Source organism: Eleutherodactylus coqui, chromosome 3, assembly GCF_035609145.1.
Source record: "Eleutherodactylus coqui strain aEleCoq1 chromosome 3, aEleCoq1.hap1, whole genome shotgun sequence".
Classification (NCBI taxonomy): domain Eukaryota; kingdom Metazoa; phylum Chordata; class Amphibia; order Anura; family Eleutherodactylidae; genus Eleutherodactylus; species Eleutherodactylus coqui.
Genome location: NC_089839.1, coordinates 96,684,626 through 96,705,178, shown reverse-complemented (window position 1 = coordinate 96,705,178; position 20,553 = coordinate 96,684,626). Strand labels below are relative to the sequence as shown.

At 45.6% G+C, this 20,553-nt stretch overlaps 1 protein-coding gene across 1 annotated transcript in view; it reads right to left on the bottom strand.

Moving 5' to 3' along the window:
* The window catches only part of EPM2A (EPM2A glucan phosphatase, laforin), a 75,231-nt gene that overhangs the window by 12,193 nt on the left and 42,485 nt on the right, over positions 1–20,553 (bottom strand). The window contains exons 2-3 of the mRNA XM_066595895.1: positions 20,192–20,366; positions 5,986–6,227 (exon numbers count right to left, since the gene is read on the bottom strand). Coding sequence (XP_066451992.1) covers positions 5,986–6,227; positions 20,192–20,366 — 417 coding nt within the window. The remainder of the gene's footprint in view (positions 1–5,985; positions 6,228–20,191; positions 20,367–20,553) is intronic.

Here is a 20,553-nt window from a genome sequence, read left to right as displayed (position 1 = left end):
ATCTTTGCACCCGAGTAGCCAGGTACTCGAAAATAGCGATGCTCGATCGAGTAATTACTCGAAACGAGTACGTTCGCTCATCTTTAGTCCCCGTCTCCATGGTCCCGTCTAATTTCAGCGTCTAATCGCCCGATTAGACGCGCTTGCGCAGAAGGGTCTTCTCCCTTCTGGTCGGTCCGGGCATGAGCAGCGTTCTGGCTCCGCCCCTTCTACGCATCATCGCGTAGCTCCGCCCCGTCACGTGTGCCGATTCCAGCCAATCAGGAGGCTGGAATCGGCAATGGACCACACAGAGCCCACGGTGCACCATGGGAGAAGACCCGCGGTGCATCGTGGGTGAAGATCCCGGTGGCCATCTTGGAGGAAAAGAAGTTGCAGAGAGGGGATTCGGGTAAGTAAAAAATTTTTTTTTAATTTCAACACATCCCTTGGGTTTGTCCTGCGCTGAACGGGGGGCCTATGCAAAAAAAAAAAAAAAACATTGCGGCGCGGGACAACCCCTTTAAATTGAGGGGGCAGCTGCTTAGTACTATTCTTGCAAAAAGAGGCAGATACAGGGTGTCACGCCACATGCTACATGTAGTTGACCATGCAAACTATTAATGATGCCATACATGAAAAACAATGGCACCCAGCATTCAGAGCTGCACTGCATGTTACTGATAAATATCAATAAATACGAAGTATCGATTAATATTTTAGCCAAAATACGTGAGCTCATAACCCACGTACCATGTAGCTTGACACCCTGTATCTGTTTCCTTTTGCAAGAATAGTTCTAAGCAGCCGCCCCCTTCAATATAAGGAAAATGTGTGAGTGCCTGTTCATTAGTACCTTGAGCCTGTACAATGGATGGCAGGGATATTTTGCATTCACCTGACCTCTTTTATTAGTACATTGTTAAGCATATGGCTACTTTCTGTGATTTTTTTTGTCTGCTGATATTTCCCTTTTCTGTGATTTTAACTTGGCCAAGTCATGTACTGTGTGATCTATCTTTATCCGTTTACTCTTTAGGGATCAGCCCTCTCCATGCGGTTCTGTTCTGTGTGGCATCTTTCAGTTCGATCACCTGCATATTAGTGTCGGCTTAGATAGTATCAAGCCAGCATGTTTTTTCGCGGCCAGATCTTCTTTCACCGCTGAGCACTCCAGGCACTATTAATATTTCTAACAAATTAGCTCGCATTACTTGGCCAAAGTATAAGAGTCTCCCTCCAATGAAAAAAATGGTTTGATACGATCTAGGACTGTTTTTTTGTGATCTTGGTGGTCCAAGGAATTTGTAGGAGTTTCCTCCAGCACCAAAGTTCGAAGGCATCAATCTTCCTCCGGTCTGTTCTCTTCAGTTTCCAACTTTCACATTCGTAAGTTGTGATTGGGAAGATAATTGTGTTCACTATCTGGCATTTTATTGCAATGTTTATGTCTTTGCTTTTCCAGATCTTGTTCATACTTAACACTGCGCTGCAACCTAGAGCAGTTCGTAGTTTTACTTCGGGGTCCTGATTCTCCATTGCGGTTGATTTTCGATCCAAGAAAGATGAGGTCTTGAACTGCTTCGATTTCTTCATTCTTGATTTTGATTTTTCCTGTACCATTACCGGATGTTCTCGTGATCTTAGTTTTCTTGATATGCAAGTAGTATAGTCTGTGATATCACCATCTAATTCTAAAGGGGGAAATTTTGATTACAATTACACAATTTTGTAAAATGGATCCCTGGATGTTCTGTTCACAATTTTGATGGACAGCATGCTGTACAAATAGAGCTTAAAAAAAGTTAATTCTATTGCATAAACAAGAAATATTGATACATTCAAGAGTAATCGTTGGCGGCACTGCAATTTTATGAAGAAGTACATCTGCATGGAGTGTCATAGAAAGAAAATGGCCATGGCATAAACCTACTATTTCAGATAACATTAACCTTCGGTGTCTCTTTGTTTAGTTAAACCTGAAAAAGATTCATAGCAGCTCTGTGTTTAAATCTTCAGACTGTCTGCTCTCCCTCCTAGAACTCCATATTCACTGTGAAGGCATATTAGGACAGGTAATTGATTTGCCTCAACAATGAGGAACCCTCACAATGAATACAGATTCCTGGGATAGAGAGAAGGTCATCTATGAAGAGTTAAACTGGCCAAATACTGCTCAGTTTTTTTTCCCATTATTAAAACTGATCAACATCATCATTCCAACCAGAGGTGTAACTTGAAGCTTCTAGGCCCCAATCCAAAACCTGTAACAGGGCCCCCAACTATAATGCTTTATTCATAGTACTGAGCCCCTAAAATGGAGAAGAGAGGCCTTTTGGGCCCCTACGGCCCCTGGGCCGGGGTGCAAGCGCATACCCTATAGTTAAGTCAGTAATTCAACCTTAAAGGGGTTGTCCCGCGGCAGCAAGTGGGTCTATACACTTCTGTATGGCCATATTAATGCACTTTGTAATGTACATTGTGCATTAATTATGAGCCATACAGAAGTTATAAGAAGTTTTTCACTTACCTGCTCTGTTGCTAGCGTCCTCGTTTCCATGGAGCCGACTAATTTTCGCCGTCTAATGGCCAAATTAGCCGCGCTTGCGCAGTCCGGGTCTTCTTCTTTTCTCAATGGGGCCGCTCGTGCAGGATGCCGACTCCGTGTAGCTCCGCCCCGTCACGTGCTGATTCCAGCCAATCAGGAGGCTGGAATCGGCAATGGACCGCACAGAAGCCCTGCGGTCCACCGAGGGAGAAGATCCCGGCGGCCATCTTCAGCCGGTAAGTAAGAAGTCACCGGAGCGCGGGGATTCAGGTAAGCGCTGTGCGGTTTTTTTTTTAAGTCCCTGCATCGGGGTTGTCTCGCACCGAACGGGGGTTGAAAAAAAAAAAAACCCCGTTTCGGCGCGGGACAACCCCTTTAACCCCTTAATGACACGGCCTATTTTGGCGTTGAGGACCAAGCGATTTTTTGGTATTTTTCCATCTCCATTTTTCAAAAGCCATAACTTTTTTATTTTTCCGTGGACGCGGCCATATAAGGGCTTGTTTTTTGCGTGGCGATCTGTAGTTTTTATCGGTGCCACTTTTGGGTATATAGACAATATCGTAAAAATTTTTTTTTTTTTTTTTAACGATAACAGGGAGAGAAAACGCATCAATTCTGCCATAGATTTTTTTTTTTTTTTTTACAGCGTTAATCATGCAGCATAAATGACACACTAAATTTTTTCTGCGGGTCGGTATGGTAACAACGATACCAAAATTGTTATATTTTTTTTAGGTTTTTACACTTTTTTGCAATAAAACCCCCTTTTTTTGGAAATCTTTTTTTTTTCTCTATAGCTGCATTCAAAGTCATGTAACTTTTTTATTTTTCTATGTACGGAGCTCTTTAAGGGCTTATTTTTTGCGAGACGAGCTGTAGTTTTTATTGGTACCATTTTGGGAAATGTACAGCTTTTTTGATCACTTTTATTGCATTTTTTGTGAGGCAAAATGCTAAAAATTAGCATTTTGCCTCTGTTTTTTAGCGTTTTTTTTAACGCTTTTTGTCGTACAAAATAAAAAGCATGTTCAACTTTTTGTACACGTCGTTACGGACGCGTCAATATCCAATATGTGGGGTTTTAGTCTTTTTTCCCTTTTTTTATGCTAATATTAGAAAAAGCATAAAAAAGGGGTTTTTTACATTTTTTTTTTTTACATTTTTCTTTTTTTTACACTTTTCTTTTCTTTTTTTATACTATTTGAGTCCCTCTGAGGGACTTACATCACTGTGCCTATGATCGCTGTCATAAGGCATGGCAAAGCTACTGCTCTGCCATGCCTTATCGCTTGTACAGCGATTATAGGCACAGGCAATACAGGACGCCAGTGTCTGGCGTCCTGTTGCCATGGTGACAGGCCGGGCTCTCGCGATAACATCGCGAGTTCCGGCCGGAGACACACAGGGATCGCGATCCCTCTGTGAACTCTTTCCCTGCCGCGATCTACTTAGATCGCGGCAGGGAAGGGGTTAACAGCGGCGGGCGCATCTCCGATGTCCCCCCGCTGTTGGAGCGGGACGCCGGCTGTGACTGACAGCCGGCTCCCGCTGCGGGATAGCGCGGGATCTTATGTGATCCCGTGCTATCTCCAGGACGTACCAGGTACGTCATGTTGCGGGAAGTATCCCGCTACCATGACGTACCAGGTACGTCCAGGAGCGGGAAGGGGTTAAGGCCGGCTTCACAAGAGCGTATGTGCATTTGCATAAGCGCCACGTATTTGCGGAAAGAAAATTACTTTTGCACACATCAGCGTATACTTTGCTAGTTTTACCTTGCGGAAGGCATGCGCATTTGTGCACACAAAAGAATATGCATCAATGCTCCCAGCCATTGAAATAGCTAATTAGTCCAATGAGTTCAAGATGTGTTCTTTTCCTGCCACGCATGTCCTAGCATACTGCACATCCCCATTGACTTTTATGGGGACTTTTGGTGCATAAAGGTGCAAGAAAATAAAGCATGCTGCGTTTTGTTTTTTTTTGCAACCAAAATGCACAGGAAAATACGCACATTTGAATGAACCCATTGAAATGAATTGGTTCTAATCACAGCGTATTGCATAGGCAAATAGGAGTGCAAGTACTCCCTTGTGAAGCTGGCCTTAAGCTCCATTTAGATGGGACAAATGCCGGGCAAATGATGCCCAACACTCGTCCCCGCACGTACTTGTTGTCGCGCTGCTGCATGGAAGCTTGTATCGCTGGCTCATAGCGGGGCGGCTGCAGGAAATTTCTCTCCTCTTGTTCTGCCATCCCTCTCCATTGACTTAACACAGCAGCTGTTCAGTAGTGAACGGGAGCTATTTACACTGAACGATGATCGTTCAGCTCATCATCCATCGTTTATGCAGCATAAACAATAAACGATGAGCTGAACGATCATCGTTCAGTGTAAATAGCAGCCGTTCAGTACTGAATGTCCGCTATATTATGTCAATGGAGAGGGGCGGGGGAGAGTAAAGAGAAATCTCCTGTAGCCTTCTTGCCCCCCTGCTGACCTCTCTGTGAGTGAGCCAGCGATACTCGCTCCGTGCAGAAGCACAAGAGCAAGTATGTGTGTGGACAAGTGTCGGGAGCTTTACTGATATAATTTATATATATTTCCTGATAAAATAGCTGATTAACCCCTTAGTAATGTGTGCTTGGGTCTTCATGTATTTTTTCAACGCTGTATTCTGAGTCATAACTTTTTTATTTTTCCATAATGGCTTTTTTTATGGAACTTGTTATTCATTTTCATTTTGGGATGGAAAAAAATTGTAAATCCACCATTGTTTTTTTTCTATGACATTTGCCACAAGGTATAAATTTTATGCTAACTTGATTCAACCAGCCTCTCACTAGCCAAGTCAGAAACCTACTGCACACTGATGAGGGGCAAAACCCTGAAACAGCTGTCTGTGTATGCCTACTCTGGCTTTGGCTTACATTTCTCAGTCATTGTTGCAAGACTTGTTTACAAAGTCTAACATTGACTTGTAAGAATGCTGCCTTCCAATAGGTGGAGCTACAGAGGTATTGTTCCATCTTCCCATGTATCAAAATTGCACAACAGTTTGGAGGAATGACCCACTCACCACAACATACTACTGGGGGCAGGAAAGGGCTAAAGCAAACTTGTCAGCCCTTCTTGTATGCAAACTCAATCTAGATCCTTGCCGATGAAAATCTTATATGTCTTTTTGAGATATCATAATTTTTTTTTAGTAACTGCAGGAGTACTTTAAAAATTATCATGATGTGTATAGTCATCTTTATAAGCACTGCTGTGGGGATGCTGAAGGATCTGATCTCTTTTTACACAAAAGTTTCAAAAAAGTTTATAAAGTGCATGACAAGTTAAAATATGCCTGCTTGAAAATGCTATGTAAGACTGGAGGTACACTAAATATGAGGTTGACATTATTATGTGATTATATTATGCCTGAAATCCATCAGGACACATACCATACCTTTTGTACTCATATCAGGTGTAGGAATCCATATATATGTCAGTCCAGCTTCATTATACAACCTGAACATGGTGTCCAGGCTCATGGGCTCAGAATACTTATTGCAGCCTTTGGAATTCTGGATAACATCCCACTCTGTCTGGAAGTTCAGGACGGCAGTCACTCCTAATTCATGTTTCATCTTGATAGTGATGTGCTCCAGCTGCCGAGGGCAACTGCCAAGCCAGATATTAGGCAGTATTCTAATTTTATGGAAGAAAGTGCATATATAATATATATGAGACACACGCATAAACTGAAAACTCACATTGCATGCAAATCATTTTTATTCTCAACACATACACTACCGTTCAAAAGTTTGGGGTCACCCAAACAATTTTGTGTTTTCCATGAAAAGTCACACTTATTCACCACCATGCGTTGTGAAATGAATAGAAAATAGAGTCAAGACATTGACAAGGTTAGAAATAATGATTTGTATTTGAAATAACATTGTTTTTACATCAAACTTTGCTTTCGTCAAAGAATCCTCCTTTTGCAGCAATTACAGCATTGCACACCTTTGACATTCTAGCTGTTAATTTTTTGAGGTAAGCTTGTGAAATTGCACCCCACTAGAGATGAGCGAACACGTTCGGCCCCGCCCCTTTTTCGCCCGAACACCGAACTTTGCGAACACCTCGGTGTTCGGGCGAAAAAGTTCGGGGGCCGCCGTGGCAGCGCGGGGGGCTGCGGCGGGGAGTGGGGGGGAGAGGGAGAGAGAGAGGGCTCCCCCCTGTTCCCCGCTACTGCCGCCCGCGCCGCCGCGCATCTCCCCGCCCCCCGGCGGCACCCGGACACTTACGCGCGAACACTGCAGTGTTCGCTAAAGCCGGTGTCCGGGTGCGGATGTGTCCGTAACGGACACGTTCGCTCATCTCTACACCCCACGCTTCTAGAAGCATCTCCCACAAGTTGGATTGGTTGGATGGGCACCTCTGGCGTACCATACGGTCAAGCTGCTCCCACAACAGCTCAATGGGGTTCAGATCTGGTGACTGCGCTGGCCACTCCATTACCGATAGAATACCAGCTGCCTGCTTCTGCTGTAAATAGTTCTTGCACAATTTGGAGGTGTGTTTAGGGTCATTGTCCTGTTGTAGGATGAAATTGGTTCCAATCAAGCGCTGTCCACTGGGTATGGCATGGCGTTGCAAAATGGAGTGATAGCCTTCCTTATTCAGAATCCCTTTTACCCTGTACAAATCTCCCACCTTACCAGCACCAAAGCAACCCCAGACCATCACATTACCTCCACCATGCTTAACAGATGGCGTCAGGCATTCTTCCAGCATCTTTTCATTTGTTCTGCGTCTCACAAACGTTCTTCTTTGTGATCCAAACACCTCAAACTTGGATTCATCCGTCCACAACACTTTTTTCCAGTCTTCCTCTGTCCAATGTCTGTGTTCTTTTGCCCATCTTAATCTTTTTCTTTTATTGGCCAGTCTCAGATATGGCTTTTTCTTTGCCACTCTGCCCTGAAGCCCAAAATCCCGCAGCCGCCTCTTCACTGTAGATGTTGACACTGGTGTTTTGCGGGTACTATTTAATGAAGATGCCAGTTGGGTACCTGTGAGGCGTCTGTTTCTCAAACTAGAGACTCTAATGTGCTTATCTTCTTGCTTAGTTGTGCAACGCGGCCTCCCACTTCTTTTTCTACTCTGGTTAGAGCCTGTTTGTGCTGTCCTCTGAAGGGAGTAGTACACACCGTTGTAGGAAATCTTCAATTTCTTAGCAATTTCTCGCATGGAATAGCCTTCATTTCTAAGAACAAGAATAGACTGTCGAGTTTCAGATGAAAGTTCTCTTTTTCTGGCCATTTTGAGCGTTTAATTGACCCCACAAATGTGATGCTCCAGAAACTCAATCTTCTCACAGGAAGGTCAGTTTTGTAGCTTCTGTAACGAGCTAGACTGTTTTCAGATGTGTGAACATGATTGCACAAGGGTTTTCTAATCATCAATTAGCCTTCTGAGCCAATGAGCAAACACATTGTACCATTAGAACACTGGAGTGATAGTTGCTGGAAATGGGCCTCTATTCACCTTTGTAGATTTTGCACAAAAAAACAGGCATTTGCAGCTAGAATAGTCATTTACCACATTAGCAATGTATAGAGTGCATTTGTTTAAAGTTAGGACTAGTTTAAAGTTATCTTCATTGAAAAGTACAGTGCTTTTCCTTCAAAAATAAGGACATTTCAATGTGACCCCAAACTTTTGAACGGTAGTGTAGATAATGTCCGAAATCCAATATTTTCATGCCGGCTTCACCCGGTCATATTGGCACGTGTATTTGCATGTGCAATACACAGAGAATAGAACCCATTGATTTTAATGGGCTCTTTCACATGCACATATTTTTCCTGCATGTTTCAGTTGCGCAAAAAAATGCAGCGTGCTCAATTTTCCTGTGCATTTGTGCATCAAAAAGCCCAATAGAACTCAATGGGCATGCACAAATGCACGTGCAATACATATACTAGTGCTCATGTGAAGCCAGCCTAATACTACAATTTTAATCTTCCTACTCATGGGTGAGCATAATATTGGGCCGTGAAACTCGGTCTGATATCATGCTCGCCAACGTGCGAGGTACCTGCGGGTGCAAGGCATTTTTGTGTCAAAAACGCATCCCATCACTTAAGTACAGTAGCGATGGGCAAGTGTTTATCATTGCTTTGTTTGGAAAACCTTACATCACACTGGGGTGCACATCGCATCCCGTGCGCTTTTCCAGTCCCATTGAAAACAATAGGCAATGCGTTACGAGGGAATGCCCAAAGATACTGTAGGACATGCTGTGGTTTTTTTCCAGCACCACGATGCAGGAAGAACATGATCCTATGCTTTTGAATGGGATTCATATTCGTGCGAGATTTGTCGCATTGCACAAATCTTGCGTGATTTTCACGTCCCTATGAAAGCGGCCATAGGCATGTATCACTGTTGCTATTTTTGCTTCAAATTATTGTTTTTTTTGTACTGCTTTGTAGTTTGAAAGGAAATTTCTAGGTAAAATGAATAGGTAAGGAGAAGTTAAATTCTTGCAAGTTACAAGTCTTATTGTTATAGATCTATAAAATAAAGATTTATGGGAGATATAATAGTTAACTCAACCTTGTGACTACATCTTCTCAAATTCTGTTGCAAATTATCTTCCTGCACAGGATAATACTGCATAATAATGGTAAGGTATATTCATATTTGGCAGATTTGTTGCAGAAATTTCTGCAACAAATCTGCCGCATGTGAATCTAATGAACCGTTACTGGCACATTTTACATTTCACTTGTTAGGATATGGGCATTTTCAAAGTTTAAATAACATGATATTTCACTTAAAAGGAATGTGGCATCTGAAAATGGCCTATTGTATAAATCCAGAATTTATGTTAAACATGCTTTAATCATTTTTGTTCTTTTTTTTTCTTACATTTTCAATGGCACACTTTCTATTTTAAAAAATTCTAAAATCTTGCCGTTTTCACACTGTTCACTGAGCTTAATAATTGACTGATACTTCCAGTTCTGTAGTGAAAACTTTTCAGCAGTCAAATCATTATCTGCATGACTTCTGCTGAAATGCATCTCTACATGCTTTTAACTGCAATTCAAACAAGTTTGCCACCTACCTAGTAATATGTTTTTCGCCTTTCTAAGATTGCAACACGCTCTTTGAACCCTAAATGTTCATAAGCCTACTTTCCCCAAGTCCGCTTTTATTTTTTGACTGTGTGTTCTTGGGCATCCAAGGGCATTTCCATCTTTAATGATGATTTTTTTCCCCTAACTTCTCAACTGTACAGCAATCCACCTAGCCTGTGCTCAATATCACTGAGATGGCAAGTTTGAGGTCGTTAGAACAACGGCTGATTTGTCACCTAGCTTTTCCGGACTTCTGCACGCATGTAAAGCAAAAGCTCAAATCACGGCCTGATCATTCTAACGCACTCCAGAGCTCTATAATGCCCACGCTGATACAATCAAATGCTGCCACCACCAATGCTCAGGGGCATTGGGCTCGAATGCAAATTACCCACAGGTATATCTTTAGAGATATGGTTTAGTGTTAACACGGACAAGATTCACTAATTAATTTAAGGTTTAATTCTAAAAAGTAAAAGTGCTTATTTACAGAAAAATATAAAAAGGATGTTACAAGGTAACAGGCAAGAGGCATACATATGATGTCACAGACAGTAAAATAACAAAGATTAGAATAAAGAGGGTTACCATTCTTTGCGTGAAGTGTTGCAGACTTACAACTTACAACTGGGCAGTATCGTGACCTCCCAGGGGCTGACCCCGAGCACACGTCCCTGTGCGATTTTTAAACACTTAGTGAGTAACTCCCCATTAGCTCCTCCCAGCCCCCGTGGGGGTTTGGCTTACATTGGAGCATATAATCCCTGAAATCCATATTTCCTTCATAATTCCATGAGAGTGGGGCTCACAAAGAAAATATGACGGTGAAGTTTCCGCTCATGATTTTATGTATGGTTTGAGTCTACACATGAGTATCTTTGGGCTTATCCTGTCCCAGATAAGCAGTTCTGGGTGTTCTGAGCGTCCCACAGAAATGGAAGCCCCTGTACCTTATTCGTGGTGGTGCGACATTTTGCAAAATATTCTTGTCAGTGGGCTGTGATGTACAGATCAGTAATAATTTCCAAATTATATTTTTTCCCTTGTCCAGAGCAAAGTCTCCTTGTTTAAATTTTGGCTCCAAAAAGTTATTAGGGCTAGCTGAAACCAGTAAGGGGGAGGAGAACTTATTGGCTCGTGAAGGACCAATTCCTGTTTTTATCTCTCTTATGTAAACATTTTCTAGCTTTGGTTTAGCAAGGCCATAGGACATCACAGGTCCACTGGAGAAGGGGGGATGTGGCAGCCTTTGCTGAAGTCTACTTCAAAGCTCCTTTCCACCTACAAACTACGCAGCAGTGTTGCAAAACCATTTGGGACTAATGTCATACCTCACACTATACCTATCAATCTCATATCTATATCTATCTCTCTGGTATCTACTTACCTGTCTAATAGCTAGCTATCTATCATCTTACCTAGTAAGGGCAAATCCAAGGCAGAAGGATGTCAACTCAACTTTCCTAGTGTCCTAAATGGCAGCTTTTTGATCCATCACTTTATATAACAGTCCTGACCTGTCATTTGTTCTTTTTGGAATATGTTTTTTGATTTTGTTTATACTGTATCACATTGTTTTGTGGCTATGGCCCTTTGCTTTTTTGTCTACAGATAAACTCTCGTCTTTTAACTCAGTTTTTATCGCCCATATCTTTCTTGCATCTCGCCTGGCGAGTGACAAAAATGGAAATCTTCAGATGCATCTACTTTGAACGAAGTTGTTAATTCTATTAATCTTACGTATCATTTGGATGAACTATACTCATATAGATATGTTACTAAAGCCTCCTCATTTTCTTCCTGAGCACCTTGGATAGAATATTTGGGTATAAAACATCACATAATGTACATATTACCTACACTCTTCTTTTTTTCAGAAATACATTGCTTGTGGAGCACCTGTATGCCGTGGGAAACAAAATGGTCTGTTTTGTTTTGATCTGTTCAACCCCTTCTTCTTTCTGTTTCTTTTTTTTTGGTACTCACTGATTGTGGACACTTTACTCCTACACCTATTATTATTCTTTTTAATTTTTACTCATTATCTTTTGTGCACTCATGCAATTATTTTAAATGTACACCCCCCACATGGAAGGTGAAGCGCTGAGCGAAAAGCTCGCTATCCAACGGTGAAGTCTGCCAGTCTAAGCGCTGATGACCTAAAGTCTTTTTTCATCATCATTTGCTCTAATGTATGCTGCAAAGCCTTTTTCTGTGGATACCTTTTGGGGGAACAGTGGTTTGGATTCCCGTCTGGCTGCGGCACAGATACACCTGATCCAGCCCAGCAAGGGCTTACTAGGAGTGCCCTTATGTAGTCATTTAGACGACTGCCATCCCATGTAAAAGGTACATAACACCCATTGTTCCCATATTGTGATATGTCTACTGAGTCTTTGTTTTAGACTGAAGCTGTTACCTCTCAATTTTGTTTTGTTATGTTAATTATTTCAAAGTGATTTCAATAAAGAAATAATTATTTAAAAAAAAAATATAGGCAATACAATTCCTTTAATGAGTTGAGCTCTAACGGTATATTGAATAAATGAATTTCATAATTATTTTTAGGAATATATTTTTATTTGCATGCTACAGTGTTGCACATACAGTATATGTCTTAAATAAGCTGCATAGTGTAGAATTATATAATGATAATTATTAGAGATGAGCGAACGTACTCGTCCGAGCTTGATACTCATTCGAGTACTAGCGTGTTCGGGATGCTCGTTACTCGTAACGAGTACCACGCGATGTTCGGGTTACTTTCACTTTCCTCTCTGAGACGTTAGCGCGCTTTTATGGCCAATTGAAAGACAGGGAAGGCATTACAACTTCCCCCTGCGACGTTCAAGCCCTATACCACCCCCCTGCAGTGAGTGGCTGGCGAGATCAGGTGTCACCCGAGTATAAAAATCGGCCCCTCCCGCGGCTCGCCTCAGATGCCTTGTGAGAAAGCTGAGGGACAGTGCTGTTGGTGCCGGAGCTGCTATAGGGAGAGTGTTAGGAGTTAGTGTAGGCTTCAAGAACCCCAACGGTCCTTCTTAGGGCCACATCTAACCGTGTGCAGTAGTGTGTAGGCTGCTTTTAGCAGTGTTGCACTTTTTTTTTTTTTGTATATCGGCCGTACAGAGCATGGCGCCCTGCAGTAATACTCCAGGGACAGAATTGTGTAGGCAGGGACAGAAGACATATATTATAGATTGAATATACGCAGTGGTCCTTTTCAAAAAATTCTTGAAAAAAAATCTATTTGGCCTGCCTGTCACTGTGCTCAGTGTTCTGGGTCCGTGTCTGCTGGGGGTAGTAGTTCTCCAAATAAATACGCAGCCAGCTAAGTGTTACAGCAAGCTTGCGGCAAATTATTTCCTGGCTCAGAAATCACCGGTCTGTTGCAGTTAATAACAGTGCAACACTGCAGTTCCGTCACACAGTCCAGGGACAGAAGACATATATTATTGATTGAATATACGCAGTGGTCCTTTTGAAAAAAATATTGGAAAAAAATCTATTTGGCCTGCCTGTCACTGTGCTCAGTGTTCTGGGTCCGTGTCTGCTGGGGGTAGTAGTTCTCCAAATAAATACGCAGCCAGCTAAGTGTTACAGCAGGCTTGCGGCAAATTATTTCCTGGCTCTGAAATCACCGGTCTGTTGCAGTTAATAACAGTGCAACACTGCAGTTCCGTCACACAGTCCAGGGACAGAAGACATATATTATTGATTGAATATACGCAGTGGTCCTTTTGAAAAAAATATTGGAAAAAAATCTATTTGGCCTGCCTGTCACTGTGCTCTGTGTTCTGGGTCCGTGTCTGCTGGGGGTAGTAGTTCTCCAAATAAATACGCAGCCAGCTAAGTGTTACAGCAGGCTTGCGGCAAATTATTTCCTGGCTCTGAAATCACCGGTCTGTTGCAGTTAATAACAGTGCAACACTGCAGTTCCGTCACATAGTCCAGGGACAGAAGACATATATTATTGATTGAATATACGCAGTGGTCCTTTTGAAAAAAATCTTGAAAAAAAATCTATTTGGCCTGCCTGTCACCGTGCTCAGTGTTCTGGGTCTCTGCTGGGTGTAGTTGTTCTCCAAATTCATACGCAGCCAGCTAAGTGTTACAGCAGGCTTGCGCCAAATTATTTTCTGGCGTTCCGTAACCGAACTCAGCCTCCAACCACAGGCCAATAAGCGGCACATTTAATTACAGCGTTGTGTTTCTGCATTCCTGGTAATACAGCATGCTGAGGGGTAGGGGTAGGCCTAGAGGACGTGGGCGCGGCCGAGGACGCGGAGGCCCTAGTCCGGGTGTGGGCACAGGCCGAGCTCCTGATCCAGGTGTATCGCAGCCGACTGCTGCGGGATTAGGAGAGAGGCACGTTTCTGGTGTCCCCACATTCATAGCACATTTAATGGGTCCACGCGGTAGACCTTTATTAGAAAATGAGCAGTGTGAGCAGGTCCTGTCGTGGATGGCAGAAAGTGCTTCCAGCAACCTATCGTCCACCCAGAGTTCTGCGCCGTCCACTGCTGCAACTCAGAATCCTCTGGCTGCTGCTCCTCCTTCCTCCCAGCCTCCTCACTCCATGAAAATGAGACATTCTGAGGAGCGGGCAGACTCCCAGGAACTGTTCTCGGGCCCCTGCTCAGATTGGGCAGCAGTGGTTCCTCTCCCACCAGAGGAGTTTATCGTGACTGATGCCCAACCATTGGAAAGTTCCCGGGGTCCGGGGGATGAGGCTGGGAACTTCCGGCAACTGTCTCAAGACCTTTCAGTGGGTGAGGAGGCCGATGACGATGAGACACAGTTGTCTATCAGTGAGGTAGTAGTAAGGGCATTAAGTCCGAGGGAGGAGCGCACCGAGGATTCTGAGGAAGAGCAGCAGGACAATAAGGTGACTGACCCCACCTGGTTTGCTACGCCTACTGAGGACAGGTCTTCAGAGGGGGAGGCAAGGGCAGCAGCAGGGCAGGTTGCAAGAGGCAGTGTGGTGGCCAGGGATAGAGGCAGGGCCAGACCGAATAATCCACCAACTGTTTCCCAAAGCGCCCCCTCGCGCCATGCCACCCTGCAGAGGCCGAGGTGCTCAAAGGTCTGGCAGTTTTTCACTGAGAGTGCAGACGACCGACGAACAGTGGTGTGCAACCTTTGTCGCGCCAAGATCAGCCGGGGAGCCACCACCAACAGCCTCACCACCACCAGCATGCGCAGACATATGATGGCCAAGCACCCCACAAGGTGGGACGAAGGCCGTTCACCGCCTCCGGTTTGCACCGCTGCCTCTCCCCCTGTGCCCCAACCTGCCACTGAGATCCAACCCCGCTCTGAGGACACAGGCACTACCGTCTCCTGGCCTGCACCCACACCCTCACCTCCGCTGTCCTCGGCCCCATCCAGCAATGTCTGTCAGCGCAGCGTCCAGCCGTCGCTAGCGCAAGTGTTTGAGCGCAAGCGCAAGTATGCCGCCACGCACCCGCACGCTCAAGCGTTAAACGTGCACGTAGCAAAATTTATCAGCCTGGAGATGCTGCCGTATAGGGTTGTGGAAACGGAGTCCTTCAAAAGTATGATGGCGCGGCGGCCCCGCGCTACTCAGTTCCCAGTCGCCACTACTTTTCCCGATGTGCCGTCCCAGCCCTGCACGACCACGTCTCCCGCAACATTGTACGCGCCCTCACCAACGCGGTTACTGCCAAAGTCCACTTAACAACGGACACGTGGACAAGCACAGGCAGGCAGGGCCACTATATCTCCCTGACGGCACATTGGGTGAATTTAGTGGAGGCTGGGACAGAGTCAGAGCCTGGGACCGCTCACATCCTACCCACCCCCCGAATTGCGTGCCCCAGCTCGGTGGTGGTATCTGCGGGGGTGTATGCTTCCCCCACTAAACCCTCCTCCTCCTCCTCCGACGCAACCTCTGTCTCGCAATCAAGATGTGTCAGCAGCAGCAGCACGTCGCCAGCAGTCGGTGTCGCGCGTCGTGGCAGCACAGCGGTGGGCAAGCGTCAGCAGGCCGTGCTGAAACTACTCAGCTTAGGAGATAAGAGGCACACGGCCCACGAACTGCTGCAGGGTCTGACAGAGCAGACCGACCGCTGGCTTGCGCCGCTGAGCCTCCAACCGGGCATGGTCGTGTGTGACAACGGCCGTAACCTGGTGGCGGCTCTGCAGCTCGGCAGCCTCACGCACGTGCCATGCCTGGCCCACGTCTTTAATTTGGTGGTTCAGCGCTTTCTGAAAAGCTACCCACGCTTGTCAGACCTGCTCGGAAAGGTGCGCCGGCTCTGCGCACATTTCCGCAAGTCCCACACGGACGCTGCCACCCTGTGCACCCTGCAACATCGGTTTAATCTGCCAGTGCACCGACTGCTGTGCGACGTGCCCACACGGTGGAACTCTACGCTCCACATGTTGGCCAGGCTCTATGAGCAGCGTAGAGCTATAGTGCAATACCAACTCCAACATGGGCGGCGCAGTGGGAGTCAGCCTCCTCAATTATTTTCAGAAGAGTGGGCCTGGTTGGCAGACATCTGCCAGGTCCTTGGAAACTTTGAGGAGTCTACCCAGGTGGTGAGCGGCGATGCTGCAATCATTAGCGTCACCATTCCTCTGCTATGCCTCCTGAGAAGTTCCCTGCAAAGCATAAAGGCAGACGTTTTGCACTCGGAAACAGAGCCGGGGGAAGACAGTATGTCGCTGGATAGTCAGAGCACCCTCCTGTCTATATCTCAGCGCGGTGAGGAGGAGGAGGAGGAGGAGGAAGATGAGGAGGAGGGGGAAGACACAGCTTGGCCCACTGGTGAGGGTACACATGCTGCTGGCCTGTCATCCTTTCAGCGTATATGGCCTGAGGAGGAGGAGGAGGAGGATCCTGAAAGTGATCTTCCTAGTGAGGACAGTCATGTGTTGTGTACAGGTACCCTGGCACACATGGCTGACTTCATGCTAGGATGCCTTTCTCGTGACCCTCGTGTTACACGCATTCTGGCCACTACGGATTACTGGGTGTACACACTGCTCGACCCACGGTATAAGGAGAACCTGCCCACTCTGATTCCCGAAGAGGAAAGGGGTTCGAGAGTGTTGCTATACCAGAGGACCCTGGCGGACAAACTGATGGTAAAATTCCCATACGACAGCGCTAGTGGCCGAAGGCGCAGTTCCGAGGGCCAGGTAGCAGGGGAGGCGCGGAGATCAGGCAGCATGTACAGCACAGGCAGGACAACACTCTTTAAGGCCCTTGACAGCTTTATGGCTCCCCAGCAAGACTGTGTCACGGCTCCCCAGTCATGGCTGAGTCGGCAGGAGCACTGTAAAAGGATAGTGAGGGAGTACGTAGCCGATCGCACGACCGTCCTCCGTGACGCCTCTGCCCCCTACAACTACTGGGTGTCGAAGCTGGACACATGGCCTGAACTCGCGCTATATGCCCTGGAGGTGCTTGCTTGTCCTGCGGCTAGCGTCTTGTCAGAGAGGGTGTTTAGTGCGGCTGGGGGAATCATCACAGATAAGCGTACCCGCCTGTCAACCGACAGTGCCGACAGGCTAACACTCATCAAGATGAACAAAGCCTGGATTTCCCCAGACTTCTCTTCTCCACCAGCGGACAGCAGCGATACCTAAGCAATACGTAGGCTGCACCCGCGGATGGAAGCATTGTTCTCTATCACCATCAAAAACGGGGACCTTTTCGCTTCATCAATCTGTGTATAATATTCCTCCTGCTCCTCCTCCTGAAACCTCACATAATCACGCCGAACGGGCAATTTTTCTTAGGCCCACAAGGCTCAGTCATATAATTTTTCTAAACAATTTTTATACGTTTCAATGCTCATTAAAGCGTTGAAACTTTCACCTCAACCAATTTTTATTTTAACTGGGCTGCCTCCTGGCCTAGTTACCAATTAAGCCACATTAACCAAAGCGATTAATGGGTTTCACCTGCCCTCTTGGTTGGCCATGGCCAATTTTTCTGATGTACATTAGTACTGTTGATACAGCAATTTTTGTGGGCCCTCGCCTACAGTGTAATCAAATTAATTTTTAGCCCACCTGCATTACAGCTGACGTTACATCAGCTGTGTTGGGCAATGCAATGGGATATTTTTATGTACCGCCGGTGGCTTCCTGGCACCCACCCATGCTGTGGGTCCACAGGGAGTTGTAAATGCATCTGTTTCCACTTCTAAAGAACCCCAGTCTGACTGGGGCATGCAGTGTGGGCCGAAGCCCACCTGCATTAAACATGACATTACTACCTCAGCTGTGATGGGCAATGCAATGGGATATTTTTATGTACTGCCGGTGGGTTCCAGGGAGCCACCCATGCTGTGGGTCCACAGGGAGTTGTAACTACATGTGTCCACTTCTAAAGAACCCCAGTCTGACTGGGGCATGCAGTGTGGGCCGAAGCCCACCTCCATTAAACATGACATTACTACCTCAGCTGTGTTGGGCAATGCAATGGGAAATATTTATGTACCGCCGGTGGCTTCCTGGCACCCACCCATGCTGTGGGTCCACAGGGAGTTGTAAATGCATCTGTTTCCACTTCTAAAGAACCCCAGTCTGACTGGGGCATGCAGTGTGGGCCGAAGCCCACCTGCATTTAATCGGACGTTACCTCAGCTGTGATGGGCACTGCAATGGGATACATTTATGTACAGCGGGTGGGTTCCAGGGAGCCACCCATGCTGTGGGTGCACACGGAATTCCCATTGCGGAGTTGTACCCGTGCCTGTGACTATTTATAAAAAACCGCGGTCTGACTGGGGCAAGCAGACACCTTGACAGAATGAATAGTGTGTGGCACATAGGTTCCCCATTGCTATGCCCACGTGTGCAGCTCCAGATGGAGGTGGCACAGGACTGGATCTCTCATTGCTTCTGTACAGCATTGTGGACTATCGCCCCGCCCCTTTTAAAGAGGGTCGCTGCCTAGCCGTGCCAACCCTCTGCAGTGTGTGCCTGCTTTTCCTCTGGCAGACACACTTATAAATAGACATGAGGGTGGCGTGGCATGAGGGCAGCTGAAGGCTGTGCAGGGACACTTTGGTGTGCGCTGTGGACACTGCGTCGTGCGGGGGGGGGGCAGCATGTAACCCAGGAGAAGTGGCAGCGGAGTGTCATGCAGGCAGTGATTGTGCTTTGTTGGAGGTAGTGTGGTGCTTAGCTAAGGTATCCATTGCTAATGAGGGCTTTTCAGAAGTAAAAGTTGTTGGGGGGGGGGCCACTCTTGCCGCTATTGTGGCTTAATAGTGGGACCTGTGAACTTGAGATGCAGCCCAACATGTAGCCCCTCGCCTGCCCTATCCGTTGCTGTGTCGTTTCCATCACTTTCTTGAATTGCCCAGATTTTCACAAATGAAAACCTTAGCGAGCATCGGCGATATACAAAAATGCTCGGGTCGCCCATTGACTTCAATGGGGTTCGTTATTCGAAACGAACCCTCGAGTATCGCGAAAAGTTCGTCTTGAGTAACGAGCACCCGAGCATTTTGGTGCTCGCTCATCTCTAATAATTATACAATTTGCTCACATTCTTTGGCCCATGTTTACTAACTGGCGGAAATCAGTGAACGCTTTACTTGGCTTCTTTTCGGCAGTCGTATAGAAATAAATGAAGCAACAGTGCATATGTTTGCCCATCTCTACATTTATACGTGTCCTCCTGTTTTCAAAATCGGCGGGGGTTTCAGCAATCAAAGACCCACTAAATACTCACTTATCCACTATCCTATGGATATGGGTTAAGTTTAAACAGACTCTGTCACCATCGTTTTGCAGTCCTCACTGAGAGCACCATGAGCTAGTTCCCATCGCTCTGATTCTAGTGATAAAATGTTTGCTGTGTAGATCTGTGCAGTTTTGGAGAAACTTGCATTTCATTAGTAGCACCCAAACACAGAAGTAGTCCTCTATATTCATGAGCTGCAGGCTAGCCACAACCACCCCATCCTCCAGCCAATGACTGTCAGCCCTCTCTCTATGCACTGCAATAGGTAGAGAGCTGTCAATCATTTGCTGGAAGGCAGGGTGGGTGTATTTAGCTGCGGCTCATGAATATCTAGGATAACTGTAAGTAGTCCTCTATGCAATTGCGGCTACTGATAAAAGGCAAGTTTCTCCAAAACTACTGCACTGATCCACACAGCACACATATCACTATAATCAGTGTCACAGGCACTACCTTATGGTGCCCTTAGAGAGGGGTGCAAAAAGATGGCGACGGTCTCTTCAAATCTTCAGGGAATGCCTTTCAAATGTAACTTTCATATTATTTAATAAATTACTTTATTTAATGATATATCCTGATATTGTATCCTGCCATATCATAATTGTTTAAGTGTTATCAGATTTTCTTTCTACGTTGTACAAGACCTATAATTAAAAAGGACCAAAACGTAATCATTATCTCTTGTCATAAGAAAACATACCAGACAACGGAACATGGAAAAAGAGCATATATCAATATTAGAACACTGCAACACAATGCCAGTAAGTGGGAATGCTGGGATGTACCTGGAGAAATGCATGGCCTGATTATCAGCAATGTGGAAGTAGAAGTCTGTGGTGTGCTTCATTTCATCAGTATGTCCAGCAGTTTCAATCCAATGCCCGATTGGATAGCAATAAACACCATCTACTATGTTACTTTCTTCGTAACTGCAACAGCGGTCATGGTGTGGTCCATTACCTATCAATGTAAAAATGCATTTGTAAGTTGGCGTAAAACCATGTATAGTCAAATAAAAACTGTTAAAAGGCCCACTAAAACTGATATTATGTCTAGTGCAGAGCCTGGAGGGAGTAGTCAATAACACAGGAATTCTAAGAACTCTAGAGATAACAACCCTCGGTGAGTATATAACAGACTGCAGGTT